General features: G+C 36.5%; 1 protein-coding gene across 4 annotated transcripts in view; it reads left to right on the plus strand.

Annotated features, from left to right (window-relative positions):
- Positions 1-23,930, plus strand: part of NRXN3 (neurexin 3) — an 891,094-nt gene that overhangs the window by 740,999 nt on the left and 126,165 nt on the right. For all 4 annotated transcript variants that reach the window (XM_042814128.1, XM_042814126.1, XM_042814127.1 and 1 more), the window contains one exon: positions 16,920-17,091. In XM_042814128.1, the coding sequence (XP_042670062.1) occupies positions 16,920-17,091 (172 nt within the window). The remainder of the gene's footprint in view (positions 1-16,919; positions 17,092-23,930) is intronic.

Here is a 23,930-nt window from a genome sequence, read left to right on the forward strand (position 1 = left end):
TAGGAAGCTCCATGAGTTGAAGAAGTCATTTTTTGTAGTCTCCTCATATGCTTTTACTGCTTCGTATCTTTTATATGCTTATCCAAATCTTATGCTGGGAAAAATTCAGAGTATCATTAATTCTTCCTACACCATCCGTTCCTCTGACAGATCACATTCCCTACTTCACAAGTTGTTACAAAACACTTAGTGCAATGTGGATACTGTCTCCATTGTTTGTATTGCCCACAAAGCCAAGCAGGCTTGTCTTTTGCCTTACTGTGAATGGTATCCCCTGAGAAAGAAACATATTTTTCCTGTGCTTTGAGCATCTTACCAGCACTGATATGAGCCTGTGCATGGCTTTGGTTCATTTGATGTGAATCATCCACCCATCAAAGATGTGTCACAATCTGGAAAATCTATGAGTCGAATCTGAGTAATGACTCCTTTGAAATCAAATACGAAATGAAAGATGATTGAATATGTACCTTGTCTGTGTACACCTTGACAAAGTACTGTCAGAGGCAAAACTGGATTGCATTGTAATACCATGGGCACGATTATTATTCTTCAGAACAGGATTCACCTAGCCAAGATCCATCTGGACGTGTTGAAATTTCTGGAGTAGATGATGCTACAGCCTCCTCACATGTAGACATACCTGTGGACATATTTTTCCTAGTTTTTCTCTTTTGGTGTTTTGTTTTTTTTTTTTTTAATTTTTTTAATCCCATGATCTGCTAATGTTCTATCTCTGGTCAGTGTCTGCCAAAATTTAATGTAAAAACTTGCTTGTATCAACAGTGGGGAACAAAAGAGGAGAATTTTCAAAAACAAAACGAAAAAAAGCCATTCTATCCAAAATAAATTCAAGAGTATTTTCAGGTTTTCTAGCTGAGTTTTTCTCCTCATTTAGGATCTTTGTCCTATTATTATATCCCATGTTCAGGCCTGAACAGGTTGAGAAATGTGTATAGGGCCATTTCTTTGGTGCTTCCAACTAATTTGGAACTCAGCAGTAGATATGGATTATTAGTTATTTTCAGAATGCATTTTTTTGCATCTGTCAACAGTAAATTTAATTTGCCATTGTGTAGACCATTTTCATAGGCCTTCTCCTAAGAAATAACTTAAATAATTTTATGCCAGCTGTGAATTTGTTTCTTTGTTATTTACTTCTTTTCCACAGTACTGACAATTATGTGAGACAGGGCTTCTTAAGCAGAACTTCTCCATTGTTTTATTTGGCATATTGAGAAACAAAACCAACAATTTTAGTCCCAAATTCTGTTTCCTGTCTTTTTTTTTTTGTCAGTTTCTAACTTTTTACAGAACTTTTTCTCGTATTATAATTTTCTTGTAGCGTCTTTTGGTAGAGTGCTTTTTAAAAAAGCCTTTTGAAATTCTAGCTGACATTTGTTTTCTGTTATGTGGTGCTTTGTTGTGTCTTTATAAATGCAGAAATCCTGGCACATTTGATTACTCATAGAATTAATATTGGTTTTATATTTTTGTATATTAATAATGTATGACAGTAGCTTCTTTTACTTTGTCTGGCAAGGTAGGCATATCTCTTATTCTTAGGAGCATCGTATATATCTTGCAGGAAAAAAAAAAAAAGCAGGTGGGAAAAATTAGTATATATTGCCTTCTGGTATTGTCTGTACTCCGTAAGATAATCTATAAAAAATTGAATAATTTCCTAGTAAATCAACTCTGCTTTTAAAATTAAAGTACATAAGTAACTGTTTTTAGGACCGCCGTCATTTGTATTTTATTCTGAGAATTATCTATATCAACAATTCCTGCAGCTTTCATTAACACAGCTCTTCACAGCTATTTATGAGGTAAGCTGTGCGCTGCTCCTATTAGATGATAGCACATGATTACTCTTATTGCATGAATAAGGAAAAGCCAGGCCTGGCAACATGCCTTTTCTGTGTTCCAGTACCGTATCTTTATTTCAATTGTAGTTCAATTTTCTTTTGAAGTTGGAATTTTCAGGAAGAAGCCAAGTGGGGGAAGTCTGCATAGTGAGGTTAGGACTATAGGACTAGCTGGAGAGTCTTCAGAACCTAAGCTGATTGTGTTCACGGTGCAAGGAGTGTATACTCATCAGCAGTGACAATGGAAGACTCAAGTAGGCGCTCGAAAATGAATTAGGGCTCTTCTGACAGTACTCCAAAGACTTTAGGGCTAAAACACAGCTTCTTTTCTGCCTCTTCCTTGTGATGTCCAAATCCTTGTAGTTCTAAAAGATAAGTTCCCTTTGGTTGATAGGAGTGGAATAAATGGAAACTGAATTAAGACAGGATGCAATGCCAAATGTCAAATATACACTGAGGGGAAGCTGCATGAGAAGTTCAAGATTTAGACCATGATGTGAACTGATTTGTGCTTGGTATTGTATTCTGCACTATTGAACTCTGAGCTTTGTTCTGATATACCTATTCCATCAAGAGAGGGAAAAACTAAATCAGTGAAAAGTTTTGACTTCAGTCCTTAACTATCACGTAAATGGGAGGTGAAACATCAGTAGCGTTAGACATTGTTTCTTTAAGGCCATTGATGCTGTTTGAGCCCTGGAGTTCATTTACCTACGAAAATAACTGATTTTATAGCATACCTGGATCTGAAAACTGGAAGGTTGTAAAGCATAAAACAGCATGTGAGAATTTCTGGTCATACCATACTAAATTCTGTAAAAACATTAAGGGAGCTGGAGGTGAAGGGATGGCTTAGAAGATGTAAAAATTGAGAGTGAGAACATGTCACAAAGATACTTCTGCTGAACTTCACAGGTGAAAAGTGGCACAACTTCCACTACTGTGACAAAGAGCTCTGAATGGGCGTATTAAATTTTTTTGTTTATTTTACATCCTTTTCAACTGAAAAAGACCTTGTTTGTGAAACCTGCTGTATTTATCACAGGCAGCAACAGTAAATGGATAAAGACAGTCAGGATAATGATTGATCTCTGAAATGGCTCATTTTGTTAACTAAATTACAGGTTGTGCTGTGGACAGAGGCAGCTGGCAAGCAGCATTGCCCAAGTACCAAGCCTTACAGAAAGCGAAATGTGCACATGCCTTTCATTAGTGCATACAGTATCATTATCGCCATTGCCATCACGACAAATGTGATGATTGTATGTGTCCCTTGAGAACAGCTGCAGACAGAATGTGTGGACTGAGCAGGTAAACAAGCTACCCCACTATCAGGAGCTGTTCAGCCTGCAAACACATTTGCAAACATTTTGGTAAGAGGTCAGAATTTCTTGGATGAAGTTTGCAGTTGTCAGGACTTCTCCCATTCTGGGATCTCTGAGCACTGTTTAACTGTTTAATAAAAATAACATTGTTCTGACATCAAATATAAAGATATCTTCCTTCAAGCCATGTAACAAGTTCCTTCCAGCATAAGGAAAATGGATTAAGATCTTCTGACATGCAGCTCTGCAATTTATTTATTAAACCACGATTCCTTTCACAAAAGCAGATGATTTGTGGTTTTGCAGTTACTGGAGTAAATGGTTGTTCCCTTTCACCTGCTGAGTAGAAGGCAGTGACATGTTACCAGTGTTTTCAGGAGTTGATTCAATGAGAATTTTTCCTTTAAGCTGTAATAAATCCTGTGAGCAAGAGTGATGTACAAAATGAGAACGGAATTTTTTTTACTTGCCTTACTCTTAGTTAGCATTTTTCTCTTACAGCTATGAAGAACAAAGAATCTTCAGTGTGTTTTGGTTCGGTTGGATGACCCTAATTATGAAAGAAAAAACCAAATTCTTACTATTTATGTAATTAGTACCCAAATCAGTGAGGAAGGCTTATACGAAATGCCCTTACATTCATAATGCTAATTTTTAATGTGGAAAAATTATCATCCCATTCCAGAAGGTGATTTCTAGGCCAACGGCTTTCACCAAGGAAAGCTAACACAAAAACAAGTGTAACTATGTTTGGGTTCTTGCATATGTTTTTCATTGTATGTACTAGAGTGGGAGAGTCTGCATTCTTGTTTTCTCAAAAAGGCAACTGCATCCTTAGATACTTTTTTTAATCTGCATGAATGTTAATTCCTAATTCCTTAACAGCCAACAGAAAGGGAACTTGCAGAACAGCCATCTGCCTCTTAAAAAAAAAAAAAAAAAAAAAAAAAAAAAAAAGGCTTTCCTGCATTTATTAAAAAATAACATCTCTATTTTGTGGAGACCAGGGAAACCAGGCAGGCTGGTGTGGCTGTCAGACTGACTGCTGGTAGATCAGCTATTGGCTGTATTTGGAATTGTGGTGCTGAACAATTTGGAGACAGGGTTCCTGTGCCCAGGGCTTGATTGGCACTAAGAGTCTGGACCTAGGAATACTGTAGTACAGTTCAGACCACCTGAAATGTCCCCTCTGTCTTGCTGCTTTGCTAATCTGTTTCAATATCACTTCTGCAAGTTAACAATAAAATTAATGAAGTGAAAAATAATACTCATCCTCAGAGCTTTACCATTACCTTAATTAAAAAGATAATACTTGAGATGGTTTTATTAAGGTCAGCAGGCCCAAATGTAACCAACTGTAATTCTGAAATACCACTTAAGATGTATTTAATTCAGTGTTCATGAAAGTTGCTGATTTAACGGTCTAGGAAATGGCTCTGATTATGAGCAATGTACCTTTAGTAACATGAGTCATTGCATCTATTTTCTTTTTGAGCCATCTCAGAATCTTGGTGGAAGCACCGATCTATGCTAGAAGTAGTAGTTTGGTACACGATGTTGATGCTTTTGAGGATTGACCTCCTCCGTTATTTCCCTCATTCTTCCTTTCCATAGCCTTTTAAGAAGGAGAAATTCAGATCATTGTTCCAGCTCTAGTGTGCAAGACAAAAAGCTCTATGCTATGCTATAACTTAGTCTCTGTAAAGCCCTGAAAGAGAAAACAACATACACAAATGAAACTGCAGAATGTTCTTCCCAAAGTTGTTTGCCATTGCAAGAAAAGTATTCACCTGCACTCATCTGAAGTCAAAGCAGGAAAATGTTCTGATGTGTTTGTGGTCAGGACCTGATGCTGCGGTTTACATCATTTCTGGTAGATGGCTAACCTGGATGCACAAGTGCTGTTTGAGTTGGACAGAAAATAGTTCATCTTCATCTTTTTGACAATGAAGAGTGGAAATTTTTGATTTGTGCTCAGTTAGCAAATGTGGCAGGGTTAAGTGCAGGTTCCATTTGTGTGTCAATACAGTGATAGAAAGGTGGCTTTTGCAAATAAGCCACAGGTAAATCTCGGAAAATAATGAAGTATACCCAATGCTCAACTGTTAATAGCGTTAAGGCTCGGAGAATCAATTTAAAGCAACAGTTTTTAAGCCAGCATGTTTTCAGATAAACATCCCTATCAAGGATTCAACAATGCTATTCCTTTCTAATTTGCAATTTAATTCAATCCACAAAGGTATGAAAAGAACACAGTTCTTCTGTAGCTATTTCGTAGTCTACAGTAAATGAGTTAAGGGTCTCATCCCAGTTAATCATGCTTATAAAATTGCAGATCTTCAAAAAATAGTGTTTTTAGTATGCACTGAAAAGCACAATGGAGTTCCTTATACCTAATTGAGTATACAGAAAACTGGGAAACACTTTCACAGGAGATACTTGGCACAGTTCCCTCTCTATCTCTTTGATCCAGATCAAGACACAGCTGCTGATTTTCTGTTTCCTTCATCTTTTTTTTTCTTTTCTTTCTTAAGTGCAGCCATTGCCATTAACATCTCTGACTAAAACAATAAAGTGTCTTTCAAGCTTTTTTACATTTCAAGTTATTCTCATTGTGAAGCATTTACTAGAAAAGAGGGCAAGACATTCGTGTTTCCTTTTCTTGAAGCCACCTACTCAGTTTAACAAAGAAAGGAAGAAATGCATTCCTTAAGGCTGAGAAAGTATGTGTATTCAGTACCACCTTGAAGCAGAGCTGTTAACCACTGGCTGGGATTCTGAATCATTACATTACAGGAGCATCCTTGAGTATTTAACATTCTACATTAGGAATAAAATAAAATAACTCCCAAACAATCCAAGATGAGGTCTCTTGAAAGTGTATCGTGGAAAAAGTGAATTGGTAAATGCATTTTTAAAAGCACTAAAAAGCTGTAACAATTGAATAACAGTATTTGAAAAAAATTGTTTGCAATACATTTTTTTTCTCTTCCATTGCCATAGTTACAGTGAGTGAAAATGTTGAGTCCTAGCAGAAAACTGTATAAATCTGCTAACGTGACTAAACCTACAAAGAATTAATATCATATTTGGGGTGTATGCCCAGGCTCTTTCTTATAGGTACGCTATTTGTGCTTCCACTGGTTTTGAACAAACTCCAGAAGGGAACATACTCAGCTTTCCCTTGCCACTGCTTAGCACATGCTTCACTGTCAACAAGAGTCTTTATTAGAAGGACATCAATGTTATCTCTTGTGATAGTAATTCTTCTTGTTAGTCTTTTGAGATATCATTCCTAAAGTTTGGCAGGGACATTAAGGGAGGCTAACCTCTTTAGAAATAGCCATGAGGGTTTTGAGAAAGTACATGACACTGAGAAAAGTTATAATGGTATGTCTTATTTTAGGATAATAGTAGAAGCCACTAGTTACCAGTTCAAGGCGGCTTGCTCTGCTGCTAATTCCAGATGAGAAATTCACGCCCTTCATTGCGAAGAAAAGGTTTAAATAAATAAAAATAAGGCTCATTTTGGACATTTGATTAAAATTTTAATATGTTCCACTGAAATTGGTTTTTTATTTCTGTTCTAGAAAGTTGTCTTCAGATAACATATCTTGATTTTAGTCATAAATTTTAAGAATATTTCTGCTTTATCTCATGTTGTTGTCTTTTCCTCTTCCTTCTTTGAAAGAAGGGAAAGAATAAAAAATAAAAAGACAAAATGGAAGCAGGAACAGGTTTTCTCTACAGGAAAACCAAACAACATAATCTGTATAATGTGTTTTCTTTTGAAATCTTTTATGCTCCTCTTACAAAAAAAAATAATATATATATATATATTCAGGATATATATATATCCTGAAATGTTGAAACAGCTTTTGCACTCCCTGAAGTCTTCTGACCATTGATTGATGGCTTCTTTTCAAGCATTGGGATAATTCTCTGCTAGTATGTGACATCTGAGGGTGAGAAGTTCTGAAACTTTAAGAGCCCTGCCTTAGGAATTTGCTGTGCATCACACTGTCATTTGTATCCATCTGTTTATGGGATTGTAATTAGTTTAACTTGTGTTCTAGTGTGAGAAAAGAACATTACAATATCATGATACAGAGCCACAGTCTGCTTGTTTTATCCACCCCTGAAGCTATAATATTGGTTACTCCTGCATGCAGACTGATGTTATTTGTATTGTCTAGAGCTTTTTGCACTTATGTCATGTAATGCATTCTTGTATGTTACCAGAGCATAACCGCTGTACGGTGATCTGCATAAACTTATTCATATTACTCACTTCCCCCAAAAACGATATCCATTTTCTGAAGTAAAGTCTTTGGTGATTTTACATTGTAACGAGATACAAAGCAATTTATGGATAATGATGTTTATTCAGTGGAACAGCGCGATTCCTCAGAGACTAACAGGAGTATTACAGAAAACAGGCACAGCCTATTTTGTTGTATTTTTCTACTCTTTCTTCTTCCGTATTAGGAGAAAAAATAGAACATAAGATGGTTACAAATACATGGTACCCATGCTAGCTCTCCTGATTTTCTGTTGCGCACCCATATCTGTACATGTACTGTTTTCTTTGTTTTGTTGGTGCAGCTTCCTTTATACAGCAGCCTGGTAAAGCTGGGTCACGCTGATTTACAGAATGCACATGGATTTGCAAAATAATATATTTTTGGATACTGATGCTTATTGTCTTTAGATGCTTTTCTTTGTCTCTTAAAGCTCTAGGAGTTAAGTGCCTATATTTCTGATGTTAATTTCAGTTTAGCATTGTTAATGTTTCTACTGAGCTGGCTGATATAGTTGCTCTTTAAAACGTTTTTGAAGACCACAGTCTACCCATGGCACAGGTATAGCAGAGACATTGAAGGGATCTGGATTCTGACTTTTTACACTACTGTGCATGACCATAAACAAACCTATCTGTAAGGTTGAAAAAACCAGTCATCGTTAATGATCTATTTGATATTAGCTTATCAGCAAGATAGTCAATTAAATCCAGCCTTTCATCTTCTGATGTAAAGACTCAGAAATCATACCACACAGATACAATGCCAATTGTATCTGGAGATGGTTAAAATATTCTGAAATTTTCATCAGACTCCAGAGAAGCTTCTTCCTGTTTTACAGTGCAGTTTAGATGGTCTTACATGAAGAGGATTAAAGTTGTCAAAAAGAAAGAAAGAAAAAAAAAAAGTATTCTGGGAGGAGAAATAACCCAAACTGGTATGTTCATATGAGAGGAAAGATTGTACAGGATCAGTGTTAAAACCATTCAAGAGAAGAAGAAATGACATTAAACTATTACTACTTAGGAACATAGATCACAGATTGTGCCAGAAATTATGGCCTTAATGGCAGCAGTGGCAGAATGACTCTGTGAGGTAGAGGGCATCATGTGATTCTTTAAGTCCTGGGATACAGGAATATGGCATATCTTTACGGTTAAGGCTGTAACAGAAATCTTAGCCAAGGGATGACTGATAGTTGCCACCACTTTATGCTTCTGCATATCACACTTACCCACCAACTGAAGCACCCAAATGACTGTTTTCTCAAGTATCTGATTATTTTGGTTATGGTAAGGCTTTCAAGGCAAAGCAATATTCATAGTATTTGATGAGACTTCCACCTGGGTAGTCTGCCTCAGTGACTGATGCCTGGATGCAGCTAGTGGAAAGTTTTTTGACTTTTAGACCTTTCAGTTAAACCTTCCTGATTTCCTTTGTGCTGCAGGCAGAGATAAAAGGTAAGTAATAGGAATGGAGATGGAATCCTAGAAATCTTGGTAAGGTATAGAGGTGAAGAAACTTGGAAAGTGGTGAATAGTTCAGTCTATCATGTTTGTTATCCACCATACTGCTTTGGTTTTACTTCCTTTTATTAATAGTCTGCTCAATTGGCCTTCCAAGTCCAAACTCCCATGCCATATGCTGCCAATACTGTCCTCCATCTAGGTGAAGAACAGCCACAGACAACAGCTGTAATACCTGGCCAGAGACATCCATCACTCTTACCTCTCCTTCATTTTGTATTCCACACAGTCAACCTGTTACAATTTAATTGACTCTTCCACTCAGCTCATTGGGTAGGTAATTTGTGTGGGAAGAAGAAATGACTGTGGGCCCACTCCCCAGTCTCTCATTGGAAAAAAGATAAAATAAGGCACATCTTTTATTTCTCCAAGCTAAATGGCTTGTTTTGGCAAGTCAGTTTATTTTATCTCTGTTTTCTCATGTGCAAAATGCAGGTAGTGCTGGTGGTCTCCTTTGTGGGATGTGTTCAAAAGCAGTCTATCTTCTCTTTCACCATTACTGTCCAGTATTGCACTGTTACTTATCAAGTACTGCTGTGTCATAGAAAGTTACTAAAATTTGTAGATAATTATTTTGGAAATTTTCATTAGAAATACGAGTATATTGGTTGTATGGGACTGTGGAAAACTGCAGTGTTCACATACTATTCATGCATAATATTATCTTTTTTCTACTCCCATGCAAAATTTTAAGAAACCAATTCAAAATTGGAAAAGCTTTCTGCTGGAGTCTAGCCATACTACACTTTCTTTAAAATAAGTTCACAGTTTAAAAAAAAAAAAGCAAGCTTTGAAAAGCTAGAAATAACCTTTTAGAAAATCCAGGCACTGTTTGTGTTTACATATACCCTTATTTTCTTCATTATCTTGGCTGATTGGAGAGGCCTATTGAACCTTAGCTCATACTTCTCGTTTGTCTAGGAAGGAAGACTTACTGCTGTGTTTACAACATGCTTTGATTTTATATGTTAAAAATTTGATTTTATGTGTAAAATCAACATGTTGATTTTAAATGTAGTTCATGAAATCTGTTATGTTCTTTTTAAAAGAAATATACAGCATAGACCCTGGATGCATTAAACTCTATCAGACACCTATACGTAAACACTCTGAAAAGGGAAAATGCAGTGATATTTTGATATTACAGTGCTATGTGATATATGCAGATATGTGATATTACAGTGCTGTGTAATAGGATACCTTTAAATATGCATTTTTGAAACTTTCTGAAGCCCTGCAATACTGTTAATGACTGAGTTTAAAATAGAATTTACAAGCATGCTCTAGGCAAAACAAATTTTAAATAGATTAATTATGTCCAAAGTTTCCTCAGCCATTGCACTTTTCTGTCTGCTCTCCTTCGGCTAATTGGATGGTGGTAAGTTGATATTTCTCATCACCTTTCCTGTCAAGCAGCAGTGTCCTTTTTTAGTGCCATCTTCATGACAAGTGCTCATTTTCTATGGGTTATGGATTGAGACAGACAGCTCTGATTGCTGTTACAGAGCGTATGATAGATGCTGCATCCTCAGACATCAAACAATTGTATCAATTCTCTTGATAAAGAAACCTGGTAGTTACGGTATGCAGTTTATTTTATGCTGCTGGTAAGTATCATATCTTTGGTACTGTATTTTTGTAACTGACACTTTAGCTTCTGTCAGAATAAATTGTTGGCAATGTTACTCAGCAGATTAACACTCAAATGGAGACACTGTGAGATGGATGGAGACGTTTTATCCTGGAAGATCTCTGCTGCTGAGTGGGTTGCTTGTTCTTGTGTCCTTCTAAAATCTGACTTCCCACTACAGACTTTTCCTTATTAAGTGCATGTGACATTTTTAGAAGCCAGTGACATTTTTGTCTTAGAAGTGAGTTACCTGACAGTACAGGGCCTGTTTTTGATCAGCTGACTTTAACAATGCAGGAGAAGGGGTACATGTTTGGTTACTTGAAAATTAAAATGCAGCACATGGTGTGTATTGTCTCAGCCATTTAGAAAAATCAAAATTGACATTAGCATTCAGAATGGTTTCTGATTTTTTTTCCTCAAGTCCAGCATCATATTTGAGAGGTGTTGTTTCTCAACAATTTCCAGAATATGCTATTAGTATTTTGAAAATGCATGGGCAGTCTGTTTAATCCTACTTATAGTTGGTGTTCATACCATGATGTAGGGCAGGCTTTCATGATGCGTGTTGTAAGCTAAGGGAACAAATTAACTATCTGAAATGATCCGGTGAAATGATGGGCAGATATCGCTTTAATCATTCATTTTGCCTCCTTTTCACCATGTTGTTAATTTCTGTTTCCTTACTTGTGTTGTGACATTCCTACACAAGGAAGACTAATGGTTTCATGGCTGGAGCTTCACCAGCTTTGTAACAATTGTTTTCCACCAATTTTGTGACCTTAACACACTGGAATGAATTTTAAATTGTATTTTGATGCCAGGTAATTAGCTAGCAATGCATAATACTTCCTTGGGTGAGAGAAAGAAAAAATTAAATCAGGCACATCTGGGTGTTGAGCAGCACAAAAACAAGCCTTCCTCTTAAGACCACTAAACATCACTGACTACTAGGCTTTGCTCAATAAATTTAAGTAGAGAAACTGGATATGACCATTTTCCCCGGGTTTTGAAGAAATTAGCTTAGGCAAGCTTAGTATGTGCCCAGTCATAGTAATGCTGTGATGATACCATATATCACAACATAAGTTGATGTTAATTATTTGTACAACTACAAAATCTGGAGGCAGACTGGACACCAGAGTTCTACTGTGCTAGATATCATACAAATGTACCGAATGATAACCCAGTGGCTTTGTAATCCAGAAAGACAAATCAAATGGCTTGTTGAAGGTAGAACTGAAAAGCAGTGAAAATAGAAAATAAATCATTTCAGCCATGTACTGACTAGATTGCTTCTGTGAGTTAAAATCTCAAAAGGTCTCAGGCTTTGTTAATGATATCAGCTTTCAAATAAATTCCTGTGCTTAATTTTATTTATATTGTGTACCAGTTACCAAAAAACCTGTAGTGATGTATAAAGTTCCTGACAAGTAGCAAATTATATGGGTTTGGCGGGAGTATGCAATCCCAGAAAGATGAAGCTGGAACTTTAAATCATCTGCTCTAGTACTGTCTTGCTTTAAGGCAGAAATGTATATACAAGCCTGACCTTGGCAGATGTTTACTGAAGCCACAATTCAAAACTTTCAGTAGAAAAGATTAGATTGTCATTAAACTTTGCTAATTTCAGCATTTTACCTCTTTATGAAATGCCTAAGAACTGGTAATAGCGTTCAAAAAAAAATTTTACTTGATCAGTCTAACAAGCCATTTATAGAAGCTAGATGCTTTTCAGTATAGATGGTAAAAATTAAAATAAAAAGTAATGATCTGCTTTTAAGGATCTACTGAGCAGGATATTATGTTTGCACTGTTGTGTCCTATAGTTCATGACTGACTTTCCTCCCATGAATTTGTGTATTTCTGAATGTATCTTAAACATCCAACACATATTGTGATAGTGAATTGCATGATTCAGTCTGTACTACTTTTGAATAAATTTTGTTACTGAATGATTTTAGTAAATATTTGTAGTTCTTCCAGTTATTAAAATAATAGCAATGGTTTTGTTTTTATATACACAGTATCAAATTTGATATTTTTTAGAATCTTCTGTGTTTCTTCTGTTACTGAGGGAGCTTATAAAGTTCTGTTTACTGTGTTCAAAAATTCAAGTCAAAGGTAGACCATTAACTTATAACAGAGATTTTCCTTTTATATACTATTCCATTTCTTTATAATTCGTGACATTTCCCTTGCCTGTTTGACTGTGTTCAAAACTGGGCCATTATTATCAAAAAAGTAACTGAAAAGACCCAGTTGTAATGACTGTTCCCTCAGCTGTTAATATTCAGATCACAATCGCATGTTGTTCTAGAATATATTCCATAGTTCAAAAAAAGATCAATTCTGACATGATATAGAGTCTCATATAAAATTTTAGAGCAGACTAGATTAAAACATTTGTCCTTTTTAGCCTTATAAATTATGTATCTGTGAGAATTGCTTCTTTTAAAAACCATGACCCCTAACAGTAATAATTTCTATTTATTTTGTTCTGTATATGTATTGGTTGTTTTTTTTTTTTTTTGATAGTTTTGTAATGAGGATTTAGAGAATCTAGTTTGACATCTTGAAGCAGTAAAAAAAGAAGGTATAAAACAATAGTTGACCTACTGCTTATAATATCTCTCAAAAATCTGCCAAAATTAGCTGACATGTATATCTTCTTTCACCTCAATAAAGTTATTTTTCTTTTTTCTTGCATCAGTAAGGGTCCTGAGTTTCTTCCACAGAATTGCTATTTATTCATATAGATGCAGCTCAGCATAGGATTTGTTTTATTGCCTGGTATTCTCTTAGTTTTTGAGAAAATGTTTTCTGCGCACAGGGAGCAGCTGTCTGCTTTCAGTCTAGATGATTTGACTTTTAGATTAAGAAAAAGATGGCTGAAAGGTGAGGACCAAAAGTTAGAGCCTTTCTGAAAGTAAGCAGTGTGCGCAGCTGTTGGTGTATGGCTGGAATTTCACAGTCTCCATCTCCAGCTTGTGCATTGTGATGCTCTGTACTAAAATGATTATTTCCTTCTCCTTCAGAGCATTGTTTCAGTTAGATTGCTTTCTGTCATGAAACTGAGGGGCAAATATTGTCATTGGTCTTTTAAGAGGCCACTGTCAGCTCCTTCCAATTTCAATATGTAATTGTTTGTTGGATTATTAAAATGCTATCAGAGTTTAGGTAAAAATATGTCTGGATTATAGGGCTTGTAGATCTTGGAAAGATAAATATCTGTCAATCCTCTTTTACTGATGAAGAATCTATTTTATGAGAAGGTAAAATAAAATATTGCCCAAAGGAAAATAATGCTTAAGGGTAAGATGCCGTATCTCCTGATCCTTGGACCGAGATTAGCCCGTGTCATTTACTAACATTCATAGTGTTTTTGGAGCAATGCACATAACAAGGAATTGCTGCCAGGGCCTGAAGGGGATGGTAGTGTAGAACAGAGAGGACAAAGTGAGGCTTTATACATTCTTTTTAGTATTTCTATACATGTAATTTATCTACAATCATTCATTAAGTAATGATAATTACTTGCCTGATGTCTTAGAAACCTCCTGACAGAACTTTATCTCCAAAAAATTTGAAAGTGAGGAGAAAGCAGTGTGGCTTTTGAGGGCAGCAATATCAAGGGATGTGCGATCACCTTTTCACATAAGAAGTTTGGAGCAGATCAGCGAGTGCTGATAGCAAGGAATGCCTAGTCTACTATAATTCTCTGGAGTTCTTCTGGAGCATGTAACTTGCAGCTCTGTGGTTATGTATTTTGATTTTTCCTCACTTTGGCAAGATATTTATTTATTTAAGTACAAAATAAACATAGTGGCTTTGAAATACATCTTTCTTCATTGTATACTTGCAGGTCTAGTTAATATCCATGTTTGGTAACATAGAAAGAAAATGTGCTAGCTATACGGGGAATGGAGTGATAGAGGCCAAGTCCATAATGAAATGTTCAATGCTAGTGGTAAAGTTCATCTTTCAAATTTAAAGGGAAGATATTCATTAAAGCTGCTTTTAATTAGCTGTTGTAATAGAGGAAACTGGAGATGAAGAAATCTTGAAAATAAATCCTGTATTTGCCCTGTATCCATGGTCGTTGTATTTTGCTGTAGGTTTTTCTTTCTAGTTTGTTTTACTGTTTTTCTACCAGTAATGAGTAAACTAACAGTTGGATTTTTTTTCCAGGGATAATCTTGTGCCCTAGAGATACTAAAACCAAAGCAACAACAACAAAACATGAATAAACTAATAAACTATGACTTGTATACCTTCAAGTCTTTCTTTGCAGTTTGGTTTCAATAGCTCTGCTTTCAGAGAATTGCATTATGTTGTGTTCTATCCTAGTAATTGGAACAGAACCATTTTCATGACAAGATCCAGGTCAGTCCAAGTATGAGTATCAAAATCTGGTAAAGTCATGCTTCTGCAAAACTCAGAAAGTCATGAGGAACATTGCTGGAGGAGAGACTGTATAGAGCTGGAGGAGGTTTTCAGTTAGGCCTGTGATGTGTTTTACACAATTTTCTGCATTTCTCAGTTGCAATAAAATGTTGCAATCAACTTACCCCTATCACCATTAAAAAACAGATTTATATCTTATAATGAAGTCAGTCCAAAACATTGTAGTGTGAATGAATGTAGGACTTGCTGTCCAGTATAAATGCAGTAGAGTCTAAAATTTACTGTTTGGAGAAGAGGGAGAATGCTTTATATGCTGTTACAGTGCTAAATTTAAAGTAATCCAGGCACAGTCCCGTTTTTTTAATGATCTCTTTAATTATAGGACTGTTTGTTTTCCTTTTCAACTGATATTGCAGTATTGATATTGCACAAGTCTTATGAGGAGTGGCTGAGGGAGCTGGGATTGTTTAGTCTGGAGAAGAGGAGACTCAGGGGAGACCTCATTGCGCTTTACAACTTCCTGAAGGGAGGTTGTGATGAAAAAGGGTCTGGCCTCTTCTCCCAGGCAAATAGTAGGACCCGAGGAAATGGCCAGAAGTTGTACCAGAGGAGATTTAGGTTGAACATTAGGAGAAACTTTTTCTCTCATAGGGTGGTCAGGCACTGGAATGGCTGCCCAGGGAGGTGATGGAGTCGCCGTCCCTGGCAGTGTTCAAGAGGTGCCTGGACGAGGAGCTACGAGAGATGGTTTAGTAGCTTGTGGTACTGGGAATGGGAGGGTGGTTGGATTAGATGATCTTGCAGGTCGTTTCCAACCTTGAGATTCTGTGATTCTATGATTGCAGTTCAAAGAATAAGGTAAGGTAGACTGTTAGGAAAAAAAAAAAAAAAAGAAAAAAGGAAAAAAGAAGAAAGTCTGATGGTCTGATGTACACCACAGTTCTATTTCAAAGAGGTTATGAGATGGCCTTCCACTATCTCGTTTTGTTTCTTTTCCGATTTCTCCATTGAGACAGCTAATAAGGCTAATGCCGGTTTTGTAGTATGGGTGGTAACAAATGTAATGGTTTTCTGAGTGAAAAATTTTAGTTCTGTCTGAATCAGAATTGAATCCATGCTGTGGACATAGTAGTATGCCTTCATAAACCCTGAAGCCAGCTTACTGTACATCTTTCTGAAAGCTTGAAGATGTATTCTTGTTAACTGCATTTGGAAAGTTTTGGGAGATCACTAGGGGGAGCAAGTCATTGCTTGGAGCATGTGAGATAGAAAAATAAGACTGCAGTCACTCCAATCCTTTGAAGGTCTGTAGCATTTTCCATTTGGTTTAGGAGCAATTAGCTTCCCTCAAATGTCCAAAGCTGGTTAGTACATTTTTGCTCATTTCTTATTCTATTATATTTGAAAACACATTCACTCTGCTGATTCCCACGTTATTTGTTTTAGGGAGGCTATTTATTCTGTTCTATTTTTGCATTTGTGGAACAGTTAGGGTACAGCCTGCATGTGCCTGCACTTCAGATGGCAACTGAACAAGAAACTACTAATCTTACTAATTGTTGTTCAAGTAACGGTTCACATCTCCTTAGTTTTATTGCCTGATTTCTTAACTGTACTTTGTAACACTTAAGAGAGCAAGCTAGTTGTTATGTTCACGTGAAAGCTATAAGGAAGAGTGTGGAAGACAATGTCAGCCTTGAAGCAGAGCCAATGAAGTGTATCTTGACTAAATTCAAAATGATGCTTCTGTGTATTCTTCAGTGCCATCTACCGGCACAATAACCCAGTAGAGATTTACAGGGCCAGAACATTCTCCTAATAGCAAGCAATTTGTAAGATTTTTTTTTCTTTTTTTCTTTCAGGAGCAGGGCAAGATTGGCGTAGTCTTCAATATTGGCACAGTGGATATCTCTATTAAAGAGGAAAGCACACCTGTGAATGATGGCAAATACCATGTGGTGCGCTTTACCAGGAATGGCGGCAATGCTACGCTTCAGGTTGACAGCTGGCCAGTGAACGAACACTATCCAACAGGTACGTGCTTTTTCTGTTTTTCTCTTTCTGTCTACTCATATTTACAAAATAACATTTAACCATAGGTGGTTACTGTATCGGACTTTGTAGCATCGTCTCAATATTAAACTGACCAGCCTAGTGGTGAATGTTCTGTCTTTTGGAAAACACAGGGTTGGTCTTTTATAACTGTATGGTATGATACACATAGCGTTTGCTATTATGGAGGTCTCTAAGTGAATCTTGGTTCAGCAGAGAGTAAAAAACAAAAACAAAAAACTCAACAACAAACTTGGTTTTGCTACTTGTGATGTTCTCAGTAATTAAGAGAGAAAAGTTTTGAATGCACTTTGCAAGAAGGAGAGGTAGATTTAGCCACCCCCAAGATGCAGGCTATATAGGTACACAGCTGAACTGTAAAGAATGTGGGAGACTGAGTTGCAAATACTTGAATGAACCTTATTCTTGCCTCAATTTTTCATCACCCGATTTTCACTCTCTTTTAGGTTTGCACATAAATAGTGGTTGACACAAAATCTAGACAAAGCTGACAACTCTTAGTTGACTTTAGGTCAAAATATAGTGCAGCAATTCAGTACCTCTTGGAAAGTCATCACCCCAAGTCCACCAGGAATACTGAACAAGTGGCTCTTGAATCACTGTCTCATGTGTTATCTCACTCTTGGGAATACACAGCCACGTCGCCATGTAAAAAGATTAAACTCATCCCTAGTGAAAAACAGGCTTCTGTACATGATGTGGACAGGGCATAATACAGTTGAGACTTGGTGATGGGGATAGTTACAAAAAGCAGAAGAAACATAGGGAAACAATTCCAGTTGTAGCCATGTTCATCTTGTTCACACTTTGTTGTCTATGATCAAGTGATGATCATCTTGTTGCTTCCAAGTATTAAGTATAAGCAACTTCCAGTTCTTCCTTTCTAGATTATACATAACTGATCTGGAATAGAAGATAGAAAAATTTACTGATAGACATAAGGCAATTTACTAGTTTTGTATGAATATTCCATTATTCTCAAACACTAATAAATTATTCCAAAGGGATAATTTCATCTCTTCTATTCAATCGTAAAGTGCATAGGGAAATTTTCACTGCAAGTGATATTACTTCATATTCAGTGATTTTTTTTTTTAGTGTTTTGATGCTGTGTGTGCAAGAGTACACTTTAATAATTATTAATTAAATTAAAAAAAATAAAATTAATCATTATTTTAGTGAAATAATTGCTTTCTAAGAAAGTAATGACAAGAATGCTGAGCTAGATTCTAGCACTATTATCCATTCGTAAGAAAAGGTAGGATGGCTGTAGGTCCCCAAACTGAGCATCCCTTTTCTGCTCCTTTCTTCAGTTGTTTTATGGTAAAATACCTCTGACCTAATTGCCAGCCAATTATAGACAGTAAAAATCCCTCGAATATGTTTTCTTCTCCTATTACTTGCTGTAGTAATTCCCTCCTGTAAAGAAACAAAACATTCGGCTATTGCTTCAGAGATGGTTTTTTTTGTTTTTTTTTTAAAGGGAAAAGAAGTCACATTCAGAGAATATCTCAGTATCCTCTGTATTTGTCTTGGTTAAAGTAGTCCTGCATTTTCTTTAGAAGGTATATGGTTTAGTAGAATTGGCATTGGTCTTATGTTCTGGCCTAGTATTAAGTATATGCAGTTGTACCCCAAAGGAACCTTTATATTCCAGACATCATTTCCTTTCCATGCAGGTGTTTCACATTCTGGCTCTTCGTAGGTGTAGTATTTTTCAGCCTCTCCATGTGAAAATAGGGCTTTGGGCATCATACATCAATGTGTGTTTGTCTCCTATATTTTTTCAGTTAATTTTCATATTGATTTTTTAGCCAAATTTGATGGAGGGAACAAAAGATTTTTAAAAAGAAAAAAATATATTCAAGTCCAACATGGCTAGTGAAAATAACTGATGGAGGAGTGCACTATCCTAATTCTCCCAGGGGAAAGGACTGTAGCTTGATCTCACTTTGTGTTAAAAATTAGAATATTCATAGGTAGATAGATAAAAGTATTATTAATGTCTCAGCTTTGTGAAAAACTTAAACAAGAGAATAGCTACAAGAAACCATGCCTGATTAGTTCAGTTTTCTAAGGAAGTGATGATTTAGAAGACAACTGAGCAAACCAAACATGCGCCTAATATTTTTCATGTAGAGAATAAACACATTCAGCAGAATCTCAGCTTTAGAAGAGTTTTGTGGTTAAGCTGATCTGGACTAATCTAGTGTGTCTCAGCTATAGAATACTGAAATTGCAATTTATCTTCAACTTGTGTATTAATATCGAAGGATTTCTGTGTTCTACATGTAGGATCACTTCAATTCTGGAAGAGACAATTTTTTGTAGTGTTTTAAAAAGAAACTTATTTGTGGCACGTACATGTTTGAGTATGCTGTGATGTCTATAATGTGGACAATTTAATGTGTGCATAATTTTTTGCGTGGTGTTGCAGCTGTGTTCATAAATTTGGCAAATTAGCGAAAGTTTCTTTGTCATCACATGTGATGGCAGCAAGGTGGAAATCTTAATGGTATTTCTATGTTCCTCTCTGAGTTTTATTAGCTCTTGAAGGGTTATACATCAGATTCATAATTACTTGCTCAATGGAAAGTACAAAAAAATGTGTGATGCTCATAAAATGAGCAAAGAGGGAGAATATTGGCTTTCCTTAAAACACTGTATTCAGTTAAATTGAAATTAAAGAAACTAGGGAATGAAAGATTCCAGAGATGTGTTTTACAATTTCATATAAAAGACAAGGAAGTGAAAGGAAAGCAGAAAAGGAGCAAACCTACAGTTCTGATACGTACATATTGGGTTGTTTTTTGTCTGTCTATTTGTCTTTTAAACATCCAATTACGCCTCAGTAACCTGCAACACAAGCTGTTTTCTTGTGAAGAAAAGGGTTAGAGGTAAATCTGATCTTGCATCTAGGTCAAGGCAACCCCCACTAACAATACAAGCTGGGAGTTGAAAGGAGTATAGCCCTGCCAAAAAATAAAATGGGGTGGTACTGGTGGATGGGAAGCTGGACATGAGCCAGCAGTGTGTTCTTGCAGCCCAGAAAGCCAACTGTATGCTGGGCTGCACCAAAAGAAATGTGGCCAGTAGGTTGAGAGAGGTTATTCTGCTTCTCTACTCTGTGCTGGTGAGGCCTCACCTGGAGTACTGCATCCAGTTATGGAGTCCTCAGTACAGGGGGGACACAGACCTGTTGGAGTGTGTCCAGAGAAGGCCCACAGAAATGATTCACAGAATAGAAAATCTCTCCTATGAGTACAGGCTGAAAGAATTGGAGCTGTTCAGCCTGGAGAACAGAAGGCGCCGAGGTGACCTGATAGCAGTCTTTCAATATCTAAAGGGGAGCTACAGGAAAGAAGGGGATAGACTCTTTAGTGGGGTCTGTGGTGACAAAACAAGGAGAAATGGTTTCAAGCTCAAAGAGGGTCATTTTAGGTTGGACATAAGGAAGAAGCATTTCACAGTGAGGGTGGTGAGGCCCTGGTATAGGCTGCCCAGCGATGTGGTTGATGCTCCACCCCAGAAGACTTTCAAGGCAAGGCTAGATCAGCCCCTGGGCAACTTGATCTAGCTGTGGATATCCCTGTTCATTGCAGGGGAGTTGGACTAGGTGACCTTTAAAGGTTCCTTCCAACTCTAAGGATTCTATGATAAACTGTAAAGGAGGGAATTAACTTGAAGCTAAGGTTGGCTCAGATTTAGAAATGACCTCTCAGTTTTAGTACCATTCAAACTCTGACAGAGTTTCTCTTACTGGATGATAAGACTCTGAAAAGTGATCCAGTGAAGGTAACTGAGACAAGGCTCTTGAGAAATGGGTAATGGCAAACAGCAGCATTAACAATGGGACTCCTGTCTGCTGTTCAGCTTTATGACTTAGTTCGGGCAAAACCGTTGAACTTTTCATGATTTATTTGTATTTTGCCCTTGCTTCTCTCCCTCAATTGTGCAATAAGGAGATGGGCTTTATCTATATTTTCTACTGATGACCAGTTCCTTGATTCTTAATTAACCAAGTTGATCATTGCAATGTATTTCTCAGTCAGGGTATGTATACATTTTGCTACCAAATACGTATGATTTGCTGTGCCCTAAAGTGCTATTTTCCACAACTTCCTCTCTTCCACTGTCTCATGTGCTTTCACCTTTTAGTGTACATCCCAGGTAACAGATTGCGTTTGGCCATTTTCTTCTTTATGTTGCTCCTGACAGATGCCTCTAAATTTAAATTCATCTTTTTGGTGATGCAGTAGGAATCATTTTGGAATCATTTTTGAAATAAAAGTTAGATAGGAAAGCTGGTTTAAGCAAATGAAGTCTGTGACATGTTTTTGTTTCAGATTACTGTAAAACCCTTCAAACTTGAGGCACTTTACAGTACAGTGAGAAGGATTTAAGTCAGGCATCCTTAAGGTTTGGGAGTCAGCAATTCTCAGAAGGGTTAAAAACAAATCTTTTGTTTTGAAGCACAGCTGAAACACCTCAGTCCTTAAATTTTCTTTAGTTCTTGAGTGGCAGATTTTCTTCATCTCTGCTTGCAAAGAAATTCTTTGTATGTTGCCAGATTTGTAGTGCATGTTGAAAGAAGCCTGATATTCCTGTTCATCCATCCGTGCATCGACTACATCTTCTGCAGTCATAAAGGAAACAAAACTAGGTGAAGAGAAGCTTTACAGGGAGAAAGAATAAGAAACCAGAGGAAAAATCTAGGTGGAGTAATGTTTTAAAGGAGATTACAGGAAAGGAAGTGAGAGGCAGAAATTTGCTGGCATTTAAAGAAATATATACTTTGCTGAGAGAATTGTAGCCTAGATTTATACATTTGAAAGGAAAAAAAAAAAAAAAAAAAAAAAAGAAGAAGAAATGGGAGGGACAGCATTGAGCAATTGGGCCCTTATGAGGATTCATTAGTTCATTCTCTCAGCACAGATTTTATATTTTTCCCCTTTATCATTCTCTTGAATGATCACTTAGCCTTCTCCTAGGAGTCTCTGCCCTTTCCAATGATATTAGTGTTCAGTTCACAGAATCACAGAATTGTTCTTTTGGCTTCAAAAAATAGGAAAAAGATGTCATCATTTTTTTCATTTTCTGAATCAAGTACAAATTGTAAGAAAGTTGGATTTTAGGAATATGGATAGCTTACAACAGACCTCCAGGGAGTTTGTGATGGCTCTGGTGAGTATGGTGGCCTGATGAGAGTACACCTATAAAACAAAAAATTGGTTCTAAGATCCCTGATTCCAGCCTGAGGTTTTGGACTAGCTCCAATCCCAAGGACTGAATTCCCCAAACAGCTGGAGCATAACTTCTGGTTAGGAAAGAAATCCAGTTCACATTCCCTGAGAGCATTTTAGTATGTGAACCAAAGCATCGCAAGTAGGGAGTGCTAGGTAAACCTCAGAGGCATGCTCCCTATTCACATAAAAATTCTAATGTAGGTGGATTGTAATACAGTTTACAGCTGGAGCTGGACAGCAAAGTTCATTCTTTCATTACTCCTTCTCGTGCTCATGTTACTTAAATTTATTTTTTCTACTCTCACCTTCTTTTCAGCTCAGTCATTTCACCAATATTAGTCACCATGCAAGTAGCCCGGGAGAAGAGGTTACAGGGTTGTGAAAATGACTGATCAGGAGATGGACAAAGATAAAATTACTTCCTGTGTTACAAGGCTGGCTTATGTCAGTTTAAAGTCTTCACTAAAATACATCTTTAGTAGTTTATGTAAAAAAAAAAAAAAAAAAAAAAAAAAAAAAGCTTACTTACTTGCTGTTGTCTGAAAAAAATAGCTTCCCAGAAGCTCACATTAAAATTACAGTGGTCATGATTGTCCTACCTATCTTAAATGTAAAAGCCATCAAGTTTTTCTTGCACTGATATATTTTTCATATAATCAGGGAAAGATTGGAAATTGCTTGGTTAATATTAGAGAGGGGATGGGAGGTAGGGAAGAAAGCTAGCTGAATTCCTTCATGATCCTTCAAGATTTTCAGCAAACTATTTTACACTCATGGTAACAGAAGAAAAGGTTAAATACATTTTGTTTAAATGAACTGTGGTAAGACATAAGCTCTGGAAAAAAAATCTAGTCACCATGTATTTTTAAAAGTATATTTCACCTTATCACCTCTCATCTTTGAAGAAAATTTCCAAGATGTTTTTGGGGACGGCAGAAATAATATACATCATCCATGTATTGATTTAATAGATCATCTGTTTAATCTGTTTTAGCTGCAGAGAAATAATTATGGAGATGCAAACAAGTAAAGTATTTGTTTTTCATCTCTGTTTGATATAATTCAAGTTTATCTTTTTCTTACTGAATTTTCTCTGTGATTACAGAGGTACAAATGGAAATGTGGGAATGTGAGGATTTTTTTGGTTGGTTGGTTGGTTGGGGTTTTTTGTTGTTGTTTTGTTTGTTTGTTTGTTTTTGTTCCTGCTGTCAAAGGCAACTGGATACTTCGACAAAGTGCTAAATATTTCTCAGTTGGATGATTTTAAGTCTGCCCTATTTGTGTATTATTTAAATTGTACTCTATTGAAATATTGGTTACAGCCTAAGAAAATTCAAAATATCTGAATCCTATTTTTGTATTAATATTTACCCGAAACTACTGCAGTAGTTCTGTAGGCCAAATAGAACTTGAGTCATATCAGCATCAGAAATTTAACAAGGCTTTTGGGATGGGAGAAAAGGATGATTAAGCTGTTTTGGAGAGAAGGTGCTGAATACTACAAATTTGTAATGGAAGGGGCATTTAATAAGAAAGATAACTTGTATTGACATC

This window comes from Centrocercus urophasianus, unplaced genomic scaffold (genome assembly GCF_019232065.1).
Source record: "Centrocercus urophasianus isolate 14NV4802_14NV808 unplaced genomic scaffold, USGS_Curo_1.0 seq_14, whole genome shotgun sequence".
NCBI lineage: Eukaryota > Metazoa > Chordata > Aves > Galliformes > Phasianidae > Centrocercus > Centrocercus urophasianus.